This window comes from Arachis duranensis, chromosome 8 (assembly GCF_000817695.3).
Source record: "Arachis duranensis cultivar V14167 chromosome 8, aradu.V14167.gnm2.J7QH, whole genome shotgun sequence".
In the NCBI taxonomy this organism is placed as follows: Eukaryota; Viridiplantae; Streptophyta; class Magnoliopsida; order Fabales; family Fabaceae; genus Arachis; species Arachis duranensis.
This window is the reverse complement of record NC_029779.3, coordinates 42,029,520-42,047,350: the sequence shown is the minus strand read 5'-3', so window position 1 is coordinate 42,047,350 and position 17,831 is coordinate 42,029,520. Positions and strand designations below refer to the sequence as shown.

The window sequence follows — 17,831 nt, the reverse complement described above, 5'->3', positions numbered from 1 at the left end:
ATAAAGATTATCCGGGTTATCCATCATCAGTAGAATATCCGAATGTTGGAGTATTTGGGTTAAGGTTTCTCTGGGGTTTGGTGGGGTTGGATTTCTAAATTGTAGTTCGAATGAGCTCAATTTGAATTCTATTTATAGGGAAAGGCTTAATAAATCGACTCAGCCAAAGTCGAATTACCATGGGCGCACATTATATGTAATTCGAATCAGCCCAATTTGAATTACTTTGGGAACAAAACCAAGACTAAATCAAAACAGCTTGTTTCGATTTATGGTGGGAATCACGTGCATGCAGAAATCCAATTGGAGTCATTCGATTTACTACATCGACAACATGCATGCATAAATCGAATCAGAGTGATTTGATTTACATCTTACCTTAGTGATTTGAGTTAGACTGATTCGATTTAGTAGGAAAATTGCTAAATCGAATCTAGCTCATTCGATTTACATAGAAACGTCCATTAGGGAGATCCATGTAACATTTTTTTCGTTTGGGTGATTTGTGTAATTTAGGATTGGCTTTGGTTTATTTAAGCATTTTACCTAAAATTAACAAGAATAATAAAAGAAAAAATAAAAAATAAAATCTGTTCTTTGTTAGTGTCTGTATCCTTCCTGTCAGAATGAACACAATATATATTAATTCAATGTCTCTAAATACAATGTCTCTATTCCTGTCTCATCTGTAAAATATGATTTTGTGTCTCTACATCTCTGTCTCAATGTCTCGTCCGTGCAAACAAGCACGGTTAGCCTTTTGTAGGGGCTGTTTAAGACTCATTCCAACCCAAAATCCAATCTATATTTGAATTGTTTGGATTTTTTTTTTTTATTTGGTGTTATTTTTAAATTAGATTCGGATTATACTCTAAGCCATTTGATCCTGTTCAAAACTTCTTTTTGACATAAATATAATATAATATTTATTAAATTTAATTTTTAAAAGTAAAATTTTTATTACTTTAATATATAAAATTTACAAATTTATATATACTAATTTTACATCAAATCGATATAGTTTAACTCGATTTATTTTGATTCACTTTCATGCATCTCGGGTTAAAATAGACCCAATCTCAAACCTGTCTGAACTTGACTCATGAACACCCTAACCTTTTGTCCTTGCACCACTATGTTTTCTTTTTTAGTAAAGTCGGATAAACCCGACCAAAACTAACAAAGACTAACAACAAACACTTTATTATTGTGGCTGAGATTAGGGGTGCACAGACCCGGCCCGGCCCGAACACTTTAGGGGCTAATTTGGTGTGATTTCATTGGATTTAGGGTCGGGTTAGGGTCTCAAAAATAGACCCGGCCATTATTTCGGGTCGGGTCCGGGCCATAGCTCGGGTCACCCGAAGTCGGCCCGGTGGCCCGGTCATCATACATAATTAATATTTTGTGTTATTAGTGATGGATCATGACTATTTTTATGTGGAATTTAAGTATTGTAAACCTTAATATTTTGTGTTATTAGTCATTATAAGACTATAAGTTAATGTTTTATGTTTAGAATGCATAAGACTTTAGAATAATGCATAATATTGTGTTATTTGTATTGATTTAAATATTTGATATTATTAGACAATATTAGTATTGATTGTGGTTTTGCTTTAGTATTGATTGTGGTTATGCTTTAATTTTAAAGAAGGATTGATTCTTGTTATATTTTTCTAAGTAAATTTTACCATGTTAAATAATGGTTGGAGTCTTGGAAATTTGGATATTTTTACATGCTAGCTTACAAGAAGGTATCAACGTAATGTAATGTTAATGGCCCGGTTTTCACCCGGTTTTCACCCGGTATAATTGTGGCCCGAAAGTGTATTGGTTTCATCGGGTCTAGGGTCGGGTTCGGGTCTAATAAATAGACCCGGTATATATTTCGGGTCGGGTCTGGGTCCCATCAAACCCGGCTTCACCCGGCCCATGTGCACCCCTAGCTGAGATTGTGTTCTAATAACAAAATTGTTTCTCTCTAAAAGTGTCCCACCGGGCTCAATCCCCAACTTCTGTGATTAAAGAGCCATATATTATACGTGGAGTTAAATCTTAAAGTAGTTTTTAAACTTGTAATTGAACCTTTAATTCTCCTGAACTTAAAATTTTTCCAAATTTGTCCCTGAATTTAACAACGGTCGTACCTGAAGTATATTCCGGCGAATATTCGCAAAATGAGTAATGACGTGTGTCGGGGTATGCCACAGTAGACAACAACGGCTATATTACGTGGCTCATATAAGTTTTTAACTCAATTTAGTCCTATTAGGTTAAAAACCCTAATCTCAAATTATCTTCACCAGATTTTCTTCTTTACTAAAAATCCTAATCTTAAATTATCTTCACTAGATTGATAAATTCTCTTTTTCACTCTCTTCTTCTTCTTCTTTAACTCCATTCTCTATTTTCACTCTTCCAAATCTAATCATCAGCAACAACAACAACATCGCCAAAAAAGATCAAAGATTTGGTCCCACTCCTTCACGCCTTCGTGCAATGCGGTCCCACTCCTAAGATTTGGTCTTCTTCTCCTTTTGCGAATGTTATAGTGCAAAATAAAACCATAGAGTTTGCAGTTTAGTGACAAATGGCAAGTAAAAGTACTAGAAGAGGACAATCTTCTATGGCCCTCCTTGCATCTCTATGTTGAGCGTTTTGAAAGGCGAAAAATTTGGAGGTATTTGGAGGTGAAAAGCTAGTGGTAACAGAGATTGGGGAAATAGCAAAGAAGCTCTAGCAAGGAATGTCTCAAGTTATAAAGTACCGTTCTTTGTGAATCTTCAATCTCTTCTGTTAGTTTTTTTTTTTGTTAGTATTTGGTATTTACCGAAGTAGGAGATTTCCTTTTTCTTTTGTCTTTGTTCCTATAATGGACAGTGTATTTTTTTTTTACAAAGCAATGCAATTACATATCTTTGAAAAAAAAAGAAATGTAGTTGAATTATCACTAAAAAAGTGAAGTTGTTTCTACTATTATTACATCCAGGGGAGGAGTTAGATTAATTCTTAGGAGGGGCCAACATAAAAGTATAATATTAGAAGAAGAAAAAATTAAAATTAAGGGGGGGCTAATATAAAAATTAATGACCTTTATACATTAAATTTTTTTATTTAGGGGGGGCATTGCCCCCTTCTCTAATACTTGCCCTCGCCCTTGATTACATCAACACCAACCTCTTCAATATGCGAGGCATCAAACATGAACACTTTAATTCATCAATAATATAGCTCAAAGTCAAAGCGCTCACGACTTAGTCCTGAACAAATGGATGTATATCATTTAGTAAGAGATCCTAGAATTCGACCAATAATTTGAAAGTTTCATCTAAATAAAAGAGATGAAATTTATCAGACTTATCTTAAAGTTGGAGCGAATCAACCAATACTTGATTATTATCCATTTTCTAGTGATGCAAGTCATGATCGTCATTTTCAAGCTTCTTGGTTTTAATTATACCCTTCATGGTATTATATTGAAGATGATGTTGTATATTATTTATCATGCAATCTATTTGTTAAGGAATCTTCAATCAATACATATTCAAATGCCTTAATGAAAATAACTTCAAGAATTGGAAAAAAGTAAATAGTGAAAACGATTATGTTAGTTCTTTTAAATCATATATATTGGCAAAGTCTTAACTTTTCGAGATTGTGCGTATAGAGGCCGCGATGAAAGCTCAAGTTCAGAAAATTAAGGTAACTTTATTAAATTGTTAAAGTTTTTGGAGTCTTTCAATAGTAGTATTCAAATATTTGGTTTAAAAAATACTCTTAAATTTGCTAAATATACTTTAAGTGATGTTTAGAAGAAAATTCTACATGTTCTTACTAAAATGATGAGAAACTCAACTAGAAATGATACTGGAGGTACCAAATTTTATATCATTATTGATAAGGCTTGCAATAAATCTAAAAAAGAATAAATGACTATCTCTTTGAAATTTGTTGATATAAATGATTTTGTTTGAAAACGCTTCTTTAATCCTGTAGATGTTAATGACACTAGTGTCGTGACTTTGAAAAAAGAATTGTTGTCTATGATTTCTATTTATAATCTCTAGGAGGATTAATGTCAAACTAACAGGCCAAGATGCAAACTAACTGGGTACTTTGCAAAAGATTGAAAAGATAAGATGGAGTTTTTATTTTCATTCTAATTATAGCTTGATAAAAATATTTATAGCTACTCGTTTTAATAATATTATTGATGAAGGTATGGCTCCTCTTCAAAGAGGTGAGGATTATGATATCAATAAAGTGTTATCTTCATTTGAATTTGTTAAAGAATTATGAGATTACTAATATTTTGTATCAAATATTATAACAAAAATTTTAAAATATTTTGAATGCAATATATGTTGTTTTCGCATAAAAATTACTTTGAAAATTGGGATAATGGTCGGTACAATTTACATGAGACTGTTAAAGAATTTTGTGAGAAGTATGAAATTGACATCCCTGATATGAATACACAATATATACAATGTTGGAAGAGATGATCTTGTCAACTAAAGATAATAATTAAGCATCATTATTAAATAGATGTTTTTGACAACAATTGACTCTCAAATACAAGAGTTAAACTAAATATAATTTTGGATCCTAAAGATATTTTTAAATTTAATATTCAGAATATATGTAAGTTAGTTGAAAAATTTTATCCTTTTGATTTCTTCTAATCATGAAAAGATTATTTTGAATACTCAATTACAACATTATAAATTTGATATACCAAATCATTTAAAAGATGTCGGAATATTTTTTGAGTTATGTCAAAGATTGAAAGAAATAAAAAATAAAAAAATTATAATTTAATTGATAGATCGATTTACAATGTCTTGACTCTTTCTGTATCTACAATAATAACAGAAAAAATTTTAGCAATAAAATTTGTTAAAACAAAACTTCAAAGTAAAATGGCAAATAAAATTTTTATAAATGATTTAATAATTTACAATGAGAAAAAAATTACAACTATTTTTTAGTATTGATTCAATAATAAATTATTTTGAATTATGAAAAATATCGAAGACAATTGTATAAGTTGTAAATTTTAATTCATTTTAATTGTAATAATATTATTATTCTTTAGTACATAAGTTATAGTTGTGTTTTAAATTATTTACATAAATTATAGATATATTTTCTTAACAATTACTTATAATTTTGTAGATTTTAAATTCAACGATCTATTTTTATAATATCTAAGGTTAATATTTGTGTTAAATTATATATAGATATATAGTTTAACTAATTTTTTGATAAAATAAAAAACTCAAAAAAATTTACTGACCCCCTAAATATTGTCTAACTTCACCTCTGATTTCAATCTATTTCGACATCAAAATTTGTTAGGACATAAATTAAGATGCACTCCAAAAAACTATAGTGATCTTATTAGAGAAAATTAAGATTTACTAGAAATAAAAATTCTAACTCTACAATTTCCATGTTGATCACATTTTATTATATGATCGTGCTTTCCCTCCTCGGATATGAAATATATGCTGCTATATACATTGTTCTTAATCGCAGTCCTCTAATTAATTGCCAATATATATAAATACAAATACTCACATATATAAACACATTTTAGTACTAGCTATAAGAAATAAAATAAAAATAATAAGAAGATGAAGCATATAACAAAAAAATTTCTTGAACAATATAATCAAAGAACGATGGCTAAGGCATGATATCAATATCATCAAAGCTTAACAATTCATGATGAAATTGAAAGTGTTCGTTTAGTGGCTCCATCAAGGATCTTGAGAGAAATTCATTGTAATCAGGTTTCAACAAAGTGGATTCATCCATCCTCCATTGTTGAGACGAAACATGTTCATCATAATCAGCACCATTATTGTTAGTATCATTATTTGCCTTAATATCCATAGGCATGGTGATGAACGTATCCGCAACATTTGAGTCTTGTCCAGTGAGTTCTTGCACAAGAGCTCTAAAATTTGAAGCATTTGTCTTAACCTTCATTGGGCTTGAAATATATGTAACTTTGATCTCTTTTTTGTCCCCTGTTTTTCTCTCTCTGCTCTTCATCATGGCCCCTCTTAGATAATAATATTATTCTTGGCACTATATGCAATTTTGCATTAACAAAGAAGGGAAAAAGTGGATTATTAATAAAGGTTCAACTTGCACAAGTCTTTTTATATGTAAAGATGGATTGGTTTTGGTCAATATGATGAGCTTCGAGGAAAGTGGCTATGTTTTGAAAAACAGAAGGGGTTAAAAGGGAGTTATTTGACTATGGAAATGAAGGATATGATCCATGATGAGAAATTAAACTTGTGCGGTTAAGAATAAGGATGCTTGAGTGACCCGTAATTAAGTGCTACCAGATGTTTTGGAAAACCTGCTATGTTTTTGTTTGTGTTCAATGAATAATTTTAGCACGTGCGCAGCCATGGATGACTTGGGAAAATCTTCAGCGCTAAGAAATATTTTTATCGGTTATAATTATAAGATAATCCTATCCGTGGATAATCGATATATAATATGACTATATATGAGTACATGACCAACGTTACGTCTTTTTCTTGGCTAATGATAAAATTCGGTAATATATAGACTTTTCTACTTTCTATTTTGTTCGTTGTTTTTTTTAAGTATATTTTTTTGTTTTTTTAAGTTTTTTAAAAAAAATTAGAACTAGTCCAATAATAATGCATCACCTATCTCTAGTTTACTTGAATTTGTTGTAAAATAAATAAATAAAGAATACAAAATAAATATAAAATAAAGACATGTAAATAAATATTTTTAGTATTAATATTCACCAATATTAATATTTCAATATAATAGAGATAATTCATATATGTATTTATTAATATTATATATTATAGTGTACATATATATAAAAAGGAAAAGAGAGGAGTATTCGGTATAGTTGCAACATAAAAAAAGAGAGAGAATTGTTTTTGTTGCTGTGCATTGCTTCAAACGTGGCTTCTCCTATTTATTTGAATTTATCTTGAAAAGTGATTTCTTTAATATTGAGAAAGTTAGCCGTCCAAGTCATAAGTGGTCATCCAAATTATCATCTTTATCACAACACAACCCATTTGGATGACCATTTAGGGTTATGCCTCATTAAAATCTTAATAAAGAAAAATCCAATGGAAAAAAACTTTAATGAAGGTAAAAGAGTACAATATCCTTTGTGATGGAGTCTGTCTCATTAAAAACATTGTAAAGAAAAATCCAATAGAAAGAAAAACCTGACCACAGAAAAAAAAAGTACAATCTCCCCATTTTTTCGACATTATTTTATATCTCGAAATCGGCGCATCCCAATCTGATGTACCAATTTGTCAAAGAAAAATTTTGGAAGTGACTTTGTAAATAAATTTGTCAGATTATCGTTTGAGCGGATCTGTTGGATATCAATTGTTCCTTGATTTTCAAGGTCATGAGTGAAGAAGAATTTAGGAGAAATATGCTTTGTTCTATCACCTTTGATGTATCTACCTTTAAGTTGAGCAATGTATGTTGTATTATTTTCAAACAAGACAGTTGTAGTTATCTTATGATCAATCAGTCCACATGATGATAGAATATATTGGATCAAACTCATGAGCAAAAAACACTCATGACTAACTTCATGTATTGCTAGTATTTCTGTATGATTAGAGGATGTTGTTGCAATCGTCTGTTTCGTAGACCTCCATGATATAGCTGTACTACCATATGTGAACATGTATCCTGTTTGAGATCTCCCTTTGTGTGGACCAGACAAGTATTCTGCATCTGTATAACCAACTAGTTGTGACTTGGATCCATATGGATAAAACAATTCCATGTCAACTGTTCCATGAAGATATCGAAAGATTTCTTTGATTCTATTCCAATGTCTTCTGGTTGGAGAGGAACTATACCTTGCTAGTAAGTTCACAACAAATGATATATCGAGTCGTGTATTATTAGCAAGATATATTGGCGCTCAAATGGCACTAAGATATGGTACTTCAGGACCAAGGATATATTCATTTTCTTCTTTAGGACGGAATGAATAATTTTCCACATCCAAAGACCTTATGATCATTGGGTACTTAAGAGATGTGACTTATCCATATAAAACCTCTTCAAAACATTTTCTATGCATGCTGTTTGATGAATAAAGATCCCATTTTTTGTATGTTCGATCTGCAAGTCGAGACAAAATTTAGTTTTTCCAAGATCTTTCATCTCAAACTCTTCTTTTAGATCTTTTATAATTGTTGGAATCTCTTCAGGGATTCCAATGATATTTAAATCATCAATGTACATATTAATTATAATGAATCCAGATGCAGATTTTTTTATGAAAACACATGGGTAGATATCATCATTCTTAAATCTGTTTTTGGCCAGATACTCAATAAGACGATTATACTACCAGGGGCGGAGCTAGATGAAATATTAGAGGGGGGCAAAAAATATTTACACAATAAAATAAGACTAAAATAAAATTTTAAGGGGGGCTAAACTGAAATTTACATATAATTTACATGTAAAAAATTAAAATTAGGGGGGGCCATTGCCCCCCTTTCCTTGTACCTGGCTCCGCCACTGTATACTACATTCGTTCAAATTGTTTTAGACCATATAAAGATCTTTGTAATTTGACTAAGTATAATCCATATGAATATTTATTGGATGATTTAAATCTCTTTAATCCTTCAGGGGACTTTTATATAGATAGCACGATCTAATGATCTGTATAAGTAGACTGTTACCACATCCATTAAATATATATGTAGTTTATGATATGTAGATAAACTGATGAAATAACGCAATGTATTGCATCCACTATAGGAGAATATGTTTTTTCATAATCTATACCGGGCCTTTGTGATAAACTTTGTGTCACAAGTCGAGTTTTGTAGCATACAAATTTATTTTTCTCATTTTATTTTCTCACAAATACCCATCTGTATCCAATAGGTTTTTCATCTTCTGGTATACGTACAGACTACAGGTCTAAAGACTTCACATTTTGTAAGTGAGTCTAACTCAGTCTTCATAGCTTCTTCCCATTTTAGCCAATCATTCATTTGTTGACATTCTTCGACTGTTCTTGACTCAATATCCTTACTTTCATGCATGATATTTAATGTCACATTATATACAAATATTTAATTGACAATTGTCTTATTTCAGTCCTATTTTTCTCCTGTAAAGACGTAATTTATCGAGATCTCGTCATTTTCACAATTTTCAAGTACCTGAACATCTTCTGGCGTCAAAACTATATCAGAATTTTGGATAACTGCAGGTGTCTTTACTATGTCTTTATCTTTTTCAACAAGAATAGTATTTACCTTTTTCTTTTTCAAGAATTTTTGTCTTTGGAACCGACAGGCCTACCATGCTTCTGACGTGAATTTGTTCCGATGGCCATTTGTCCAACTAGAATATCAATTCGAATTGGAGAATTTTCAGCTGGTATATAGGATTTAGTAATCTTTTTCGTATCAGAAAATGCATCAGACAATTCATTTACTACTCTTTGCAAATGTATAATCTTTTGAACTTCTAGTTCACATTGCCCTGATCGAGGATTTAAATGCATCAAGGATGATACATTCCAATTAAGTTCCTTTTCAGGAAGCTTATTCTCTCCCACCTAATGTTAAAACTTTTGATTCATCAAAATGACTATCTGCAAATCGGGTTTTAAATACATCTGCAATTTGTATCTCAAAATACCTCACTATAGATGGAGAATCATATCCAATATATATCCCTATTTTTCTTTGGAGTCCCATTTTGGTGCGAGAAGGTAGTGCAATAGAAACATATATCGCAAACCCGAATATTTTTGAATGGAAAACATTTGACTGTTGGCCAAAAACTAATTATATAGGAAAGAACTGATGGTAACTTATTGGCCTCAAATAAATAAGTGCTGTGACATGTAAAATAGCATGCCCCAACCTGAGATTGGGAGATTTGTTTTCATAAGTAAGGGTCTAGCAATTAATTGGAGGCGTTTAATAAGTGATTCTACTAATCCATCCATTTTGTGTGTAAACATGAGTTACTGGATGTTCAACGATTATTCTGTTAGCCATACAATAAGTATCAAAGGCTTGGGAAGAAAATTCACCGGCATTATCAAGACAAATTGCTTTGATTGGATTTTCTAGAAACTGTACTTTTAATCGAATAATTTGAGCAAGTAATCTCGCAAACGCCAGGTTGCGAGAAGATAATAAACACACATGTGACCATCTCGAAGATGCGTCTATTAAGACAATAAAATATCTAAAAGATCCACATAGTGGATGAATAAGTCCACATATATCGTCTTGAATCCTTTCTAGGAATTTAGGGGACTCAAATCCAATCTTTACTGGTAATAGCCTTAAAATTAGCTTTTTTTTTAGAACATTCAGCACAACAAAATTCACTAGATTTAAGAATCTTCTGGTTCTTTAGTGAATATCCATGAGAATTTTTAATAATTCTCCATATCATAGTTTTTTCCTGATGACCCAATCAATCATACCAAATTATAAATTCATTTGGGCTGGTAAACTTCGGGTTTACAATGGCATGTGATTCAATTGTACTAATTTTAGTATAATATAACACAGATGAAAGTGAGGTAACTTTTTTAATATAACATTTTTATTTGAATCATGAGTTGTGATACATTAGTACTCATGATTTTCTTCATTCATTTTTTCAATATGGTGTATATTTCGACGAATATCTTTAAAACTCAACAAGTTTCTTAGAAACTTGGTAGACAATAGTGCATTATTTATTATGAATTTTGTTCCTCTAAAAAACAAAATTATAGCTCTTCCAGAGCCTTCTATTATATTGTCTGAGCCAATAATAATATTAATATATTCTTCTTTTGGTACAAGATGTGTAAACTATATATTACTTTTGAGAATGGTATGCGAACTTGTACTATCCGTAAGGTAAACATTTTCACTATATATCCTTGTCATTTTTTTCAAAGACAAATAACAATAAAATGAGTAGAAGTATTTACACCGTAAAATTATTTTCTTGATTAAAAATATTTTTTTAAGAAGTATTGTACATAGTACCATATACTAAAAATTTTATTATTATTATTATTATTATTATTTTAGAACTTGGCCCATTCAGTAATGTTGAAATTCATAAATATAAATATTTTATTAAATATTATTTATATACATCACACTTGAAATTTAAATACACAGAGAATAAAATTTAATTTTTTAATTATTTATTTATATAATTACTGAACCCAAATATCAAATTTTTTCATCATTAATCAAATGATCAATATTCTTTCAAGATCCTCAAAGAAGTCAGATATTTCATAATGAGTGGTGTAATTTTTAGCAACATCATTCGAAACAAAATTCGTCTCCTTTCCTTTGTTATCATTTTTCAAGAATATTTGATAAAGATCAATTAGGTGCTTCGAGGTACGACATGTACGCGACCAATGACCCTTTCTACTACAACGAAAATATTTATCCTCTATTGATTTATTTTGCCCATTATTTTTTTCTTTACCTCACTTTGAGTGAGATCTTTTTTTGTGAACATAATTTTTTTTCCTTCCATAATTTTTCTTGTTACTAAAACATTGTCATTTACCTCTTATAAGGTTATGATTTGCCGCATTTGTTTATGGAAATAGGGCGGCACCAGCTAGACGCGCTTCATGATTTCTTAAAAGTAATTTATTGTTACGTTCAGCAACAAGAAAGTAAGAAATTAATTCAGAATATTTTTTAAATTTTTTTTCTTGATATTGCTGCTGCAGGAGCACATTCGAGGCATGGAAGGTCGAGAAAGTTTTTTCTAATATGTCATTATCAGTTATCTTTTTCCCATATAATTTCATTTGTGAGGTGATTCAGAACATTGTTGAATTATATTCATTTATCGATTTAAAATCCTGAAGACTAAGTGCACCCACTCATATCGGGATTGAGAAAGTATTACTATCTTTTGATGATTATACATTTCTTCAAGATTTTCTACAGATATGCAGGATCTTTTAGTGTGAGATGTTCATTTTTTAATCCTTCGTCAAGATGATGACGAAGAAAAATCATGGCTTTGCCTTTATCCTTCTGGGATGCCTTATTTTCAACTTTAATGGTATTTTTTAGATCCATTGAATCAAGATGGATTTTGGCATCTAGTATTCATGATAAGTAGTTATTTTCAGATATATAAAGAGCATTAAATTCAAAATGAGAGAATTTTGACATAATGAAAATTTATTATCTTGAGTTTTCCTAAATTTTGATCAAAGTTTCGTACTGATAATGTGTCGTAAAATAAATAATAAAAAAGAGAAAATAAATATAAAATGAAGAAATATAAATAAATAACTTTAGTATTAATATTTATCAATATATCTCAATATAATAGAGATGATTTATATATGTATTTACTAATATTGTATGTTGTTGTGTATGTATATATAAAGAGGGAGAGAGAGAGGAGTATTCAGTATAGTTACAACATAGAGAAAGAGAGAGAATTGTTTCTGTTGCTGTATTGCTTCAAATGTGACTTTTTCTATTTATACATGTAGCAAGCTTTCATTTTCAAACTTTATTTACTTGAATTTATCTTGAAAAATGATTTTTTTTTTAATATTGAGAAAGTTAGCTGTCCCAATGTCATCCATATTATCATTTTTATTACAATAATATTGATGGTTGTTCTTATTAAATTGTTGATGAATTGATTCTAAACTTTTTGAAACATTAGTTATCAGAGTATATTTAATACAAATAAAAAATTTTCGAGACAAAATTAAAATAAAATAAAACTTAGAAATATTTTTAAAATTTTTAACAAATTTTAAATATAAAAATTATATTTTACTATTTTCTTACTTTGATTAAGGAAAATGAGATGTTATTAGAATGTAAAATTGAATAGAAAATTTTCACCACTGTTTGACAAATTGTATTTTTAAGAATAATAGCAAAAGCTTTTCAATGAAGTATTTTGAGAATATCAATTGTTAGCTAATTATTAACTGATTTTTATTACTCTATAAATGATTAATATCAAAATATCAATCTTTTAAAATATATTATCATTATACCATTTTTGTGCTACAATAATGTTATTGCAGTATAACCGTGGCATATTAATATTGAGTTAACGATTTTGTATATAAAGTGAAAAAGTTGATAAAGTAATAAAATAAGAATTTAATTATTATGACAGTATTTGAAAAGGAGATAGAGACTAAGATAAAGATATAAAGTATATTGGATTATGTTATGTTTCAGTCTCATATTTGGTTTGGAAATGAATTTTTTATTTTTTTTAATATTTAAGGGAATAAAATGTAATTTTTTATTATTAATTTTATAAGTAAAATAAAAAATAAATATGACAAAAAGAGTAATGAAGAGTTAGATTAAACAATTGACATTATTCAATTTTTTCTCCACGAGAAAAAAATATTATAAAAGTTTCAGCTTTTGTCTCTAAAAATTTTAGTCTTGTGTCTCTATTTTTTAGAGATGTTCAAGGAACTGAAATTTTGTGTCCCAAGCCTCTGATAACCAAATACAATATTAAGGTCTAATTTGGGTAAACAACTTAATTAAGTTCATTTTGAAAAAATAGCTTAAACAATAAATGACTATATTAAAAGTAGCTTATAAATAAGTTATTTTGTATTTGGATTTTTAGTTCTAAAAATATTTATTTTATAGAAATATGATAAAAAGTAGTAATATTATGAGAGCAGTTATTTTTTAAACTTCTTTATAAACTCCTAAATAGTTTCTTAAAAAGTTACAATTTGGTTTTGAAAATTACACCAAACACTAATACTACTACTCTTCATAAGTCAAAAGTTTAAAAAAGTTATTTTTGACGCTTTTCAAACGAGTCTTTAAGTCTAAATCTCAACAAATAAGCGCACCCTATTAGATTAAGATAGTAACATACACATTTCATGATAGTTATAAATCCAATGATAATTAACCTTTCGTTTTATCATTTAACCAACTTCCTTAATTTAAACCATCTAAATTCTTCAAAGAGGTATTTTGGCAATAAATTTCAACAAGAAGAGTAACTTTCACCGTTTTAAAACAGCTTAATTTGGGCCTATAAAATCTAATCTGCAGTTTTAAAATGTTTCTGTTTGTGCATTTGCGCACAATTCCTCTAATTAAACAGCTATCATCCCCGAACGTGCTGCAAACATCTACAAGGAATCTCTTTGACTCCTAAAGTTCAGATTGGAACCATACAGTTAGATTTTGTTACGCATGGCTAGTTAATTAGTTGCAGAGCTATAGAGACTCAGTGAACTTTGAATGTGCACTGATTTATGTATGCAAAAGTGTAGGAAGTTAGTTGGAAGAAGGCGAATATAATAGTTAGTTAGAGGAGTTAGTTAGAAGTTAACAACTTGACTCAGAGAGTTAGTTGAGCTTCATTCTCTACTGAAAAAGTTCAGATCAATGCATGAATCACACTCTCCCCCCTCGGTTTCCATTTCCCTCTTTCTTGTGTTGTAAGCTTCTCTCTGTCTTTCTCAAACCATATTTTCCACAAGGTGCCGTGAGCCATTGCAATGCAGCTACACCTTCCTTCTCATCTTCGATTCTTTTTCTCTCTTTCCTCATCTAGTTTCTGTCTTCTCTTCTCTTCAATTCATACGATAGAGCTGATGACAACGTTGACATCCATGCATAGAGTGATGAGTTCCGATCACGAGTTCCAGAGAAGAAGGTTATATTACATTGATTGCATTCAACATTTCGTTGAGCTAGTTTCTGATTCAATGGATCCAAATCAGACAAATCAAAGCTCCTCAATTAATGGCATCGATCTTGTTAGAGATATAACCATTCATGTTGCCTTCACCTATCAGCTTAACCTTTTGGGATGAGTAGACGAGTAGTTTCATGATATGGTATCAAACTCTGTATTCGAAAGGTCAAGAGTTCAATCCTTAGTGAATCCCAAAATCAAATTATAGATCCTTCAGGCCCCTTTTTCCTACATTCTGGAGGAAATCCAGGTACCTCACTGATCTTAGTGATTTTAGACAACAAAAACTACAATTCTTGGACAACAAAAATGCTTGTAACTGGGAAATGGTACATTAGGAGCCAAATATATTGATGATCATCAGCAAAAGTTACAAATGACATAAATTTTATCGGTACACATGCATGGACGAATAATGATGGTATTAAAGAAGGAATAAACTTACTATCTAGAAAGATCTTCACTTATAGACATCTCATTGATAGAGGATGGCGTAAAATTGTTGATATGATCAACTACTTGTACTTGATCAATTATTCTTCTATGTAACATAAATGCTGGCTCCTGTGGAGATGGCATTTCAATTAAGTGGTTATCAAGATATGAAATAATTGTTATCATTGGAGGTCTAACATCTGGATTTTCTTGAACACATAACAATCCAACTTGAATACACTTAATAACTTCAATTTCAAGATAATTTTCTTTTATTTTTTGGTCCAAAATGCTTAATGCTTTGTTTTCTGTCCACTTTTCCCAAACCTGTAAGAAATTTGTTAAACCGTTATTGGAAGAACAAATTGCTCCATGCTAGTATCCCACTCCTAAATTAATATAAACAATGAGAAAATAAAATTGCCAGATTTTTTCACTCACATAATTTAGTAGGCCTGAAGCAAGATGATAACAATCATAAGAAGTTAAAATCTTTTTCCCAGTAATAATTTCTAGAATCATAACTCCAAAACTGAAAATATCTGATTTTTCGGAAAAATATCCAAGCATTGCATATTCCGGAGACATATAACCACTGCAAAAACGAAAATATTACACTGATTTAGACATTATTTATTGATGAAATGAACTAAGGAAGGAAAGGAACATTCAAAACTTACAATGTCCCAACAATTTTGTTTGTAATTTCTTGGTCTCGGTCCATTTCCACAATTCTAGCTATGCCAAAGTCCGAAATTTTTGGATTCATACTTGTATCTAACAGGACATTACTTGGTTTAAGATCACGATGAATAATTTTGGGTCGAGAATGCTCATGTAAATAATGAATTCCTCGTGCAACTCCTTTTATAATTTTATAACGCTGAGACCAATTTAACAACTTTTGTTGCTGAGTATCTGCAGAAATTTAAATTAGAAAAGAAGCATAATTTTGTGTGATCAAGTATTTAAAATAGCTTTAAACATTCCTATAATGAACTTTGTATGTATAAAAGAGGAAATTCATACCAAATAAAAAGTAATCAAGGCTTCCATTTGGTACATATTCATATATCAGTATCTTCTCTTGATCTTTCAAGCAGAAACCTATGAATGTTACAAGATTCCGATGTTGAAATTTAGCTATCAACAACACCTCATTCTTGAACTCCTTAATGCCTTGTTTAGAAATTTTTGATAATCTTTTTACAGCTACATGTCTCCCATCAGAAAGAATACCCTAATCAAAAATATAGAAATCATTAAGTATTCATCTATAAATCATAATAAATGGGGAAAAAATGTATCATATATATTTTACCTTATAAACATTTCCAAATCCACCTTTCCCAATCAAATTCTCAGTTGAAAAGTTATTTGTTGCTGCCTCAATTATAGCCAAATCCATTTGCAATGGCTCCAAAGTACTACCTTCATCACCAACTAGAATAATATATTCGAGTTTTTAAATTGGTTTTGCTCTGATCTTGAACTTCTGTAAGGGAAACATATACTTTAAAATCCTTTCTATGAAAAAAGTTTTACAAACAATACTTACAAATATTTTCTCTGAGAATAGTTTTGTATCTCTTGCTTTCTTTTCTTCTTAACAAATGCCAGCCAGAACATAAGAAGAGCATCCCAGCAACAATAGTGGGAACAACAATCAACAGAATTTTTTTCTCATACCTACCATTTCTCTTTCCTGCATAAAAAATTAACATGTGATTTAGAGACTAAAAATAATGATTTTCATATAAAAATAACGATAACAATTTGATGTCTTACTATAACTTTTAGGGAATTATTTGATGTCAATTATTAATGACTAATATGATCTTATATTTGATTTTTTAGGCGCCACTTGATATCAACAACCTTGCATTAATTTCATGCAAAAATCTTGGAAAGACTTAGTTTCATGCTTATTCTAATTTGTTTTGCAAAGGACTAAATTGTTACATCCCTCATGCTAAGCGTATACGAAAATTAACTACTAATATAAAATATATATTGAAATACAAAATACACATTAAAATAAGTTCAACTACATATGTATTCATATATAAATACATGATGGTTGGATTTTTGTGTGCACATAATATTTTAAAAATGTTATTTGTATACTAATCAGCCACCAAAAGTAGTCACTATATATTTGTATATAAATACAAATATTGTTTAACTCATTTTTAATGTATATGTTGTATTTTAATATGAATTTTATACTAGTAACTAATTTTAATGTACATCTAATATAGTTGTAGCATTTTTGTTGTTCCATATATACCATAAAATATTTTGATAAATAGGGTATTTAAGTCTTTTAATTTATCAAAATATTTTGATAAATTAAGTGATGTTGTTTTAACTAATTTATAGTGAGGGTATAATATTTTTGTATTCGGTTCCACTAGAAAACCAATTAGAAAGTAGTCAACTAGAGCTAATTAGTTGAAAAACAGGAAGTCTGTTATAAAAAAGAAAAAATAATTCTCTACTATTCTAATTTTTTAAATTTTAAAACTAAATATATAAAAGATTGACTTGAGTTGACTTATGTTATAGTTGGCTCTTTAAACTTTTTCTTTTGCATTATATATATATAT

At 29.6% G+C, this 17,831-nt stretch overlaps 2 protein-coding genes across 2 annotated transcripts in view; both read right to left on the bottom strand.

Moving 5' to 3' along the window:
* Positions 1 to 5,694: 5,694 nt before the first annotated feature.
* Positions 5,695 to 6,069, bottom strand: LOC107462872 (uncharacterized). The gene has a single exon (XM_016081550.1). It carries the CDS (start codon positions 6,067 to 6,069, stop codon positions 5,695 to 5,697), a length of 375 nt encoding a protein of 124 aa, XP_015937036.1.
* An 8,298-nt stretch (positions 6,070 to 14,367) lies between these two features.
* LOC107462948 (cysteine-rich receptor-like protein kinase 10) overlaps positions 14,368 to 17,831 on the bottom strand; it is a 5,570-nt gene continuing 2,106 nt past the window's right edge. Inside the window, exons 2-8 of the mRNA XM_052252890.1 lie at positions 16,781 to 16,927; positions 16,544 to 16,665; positions 16,252 to 16,462; positions 15,903 to 16,140; positions 15,664 to 15,817; positions 15,233 to 15,549; positions 14,368 to 14,939 (exon numbers count right to left, since the gene is read on the bottom strand). Of these exons, the coding sequence (XP_052108850.1) occupies position 14,939; positions 15,233 to 15,549; positions 15,664 to 15,817; positions 15,903 to 16,140; positions 16,252 to 16,462; positions 16,544 to 16,665; positions 16,781 to 16,927 (1,190 nt within the window). The 3' untranslated portion in view covers positions 14,368 to 14,938. The remainder of the gene's footprint in view (positions 14,940 to 15,232; positions 15,550 to 15,663; positions 15,818 to 15,902; positions 16,141 to 16,251; positions 16,463 to 16,543; positions 16,666 to 16,780; positions 16,928 to 17,831) is intronic.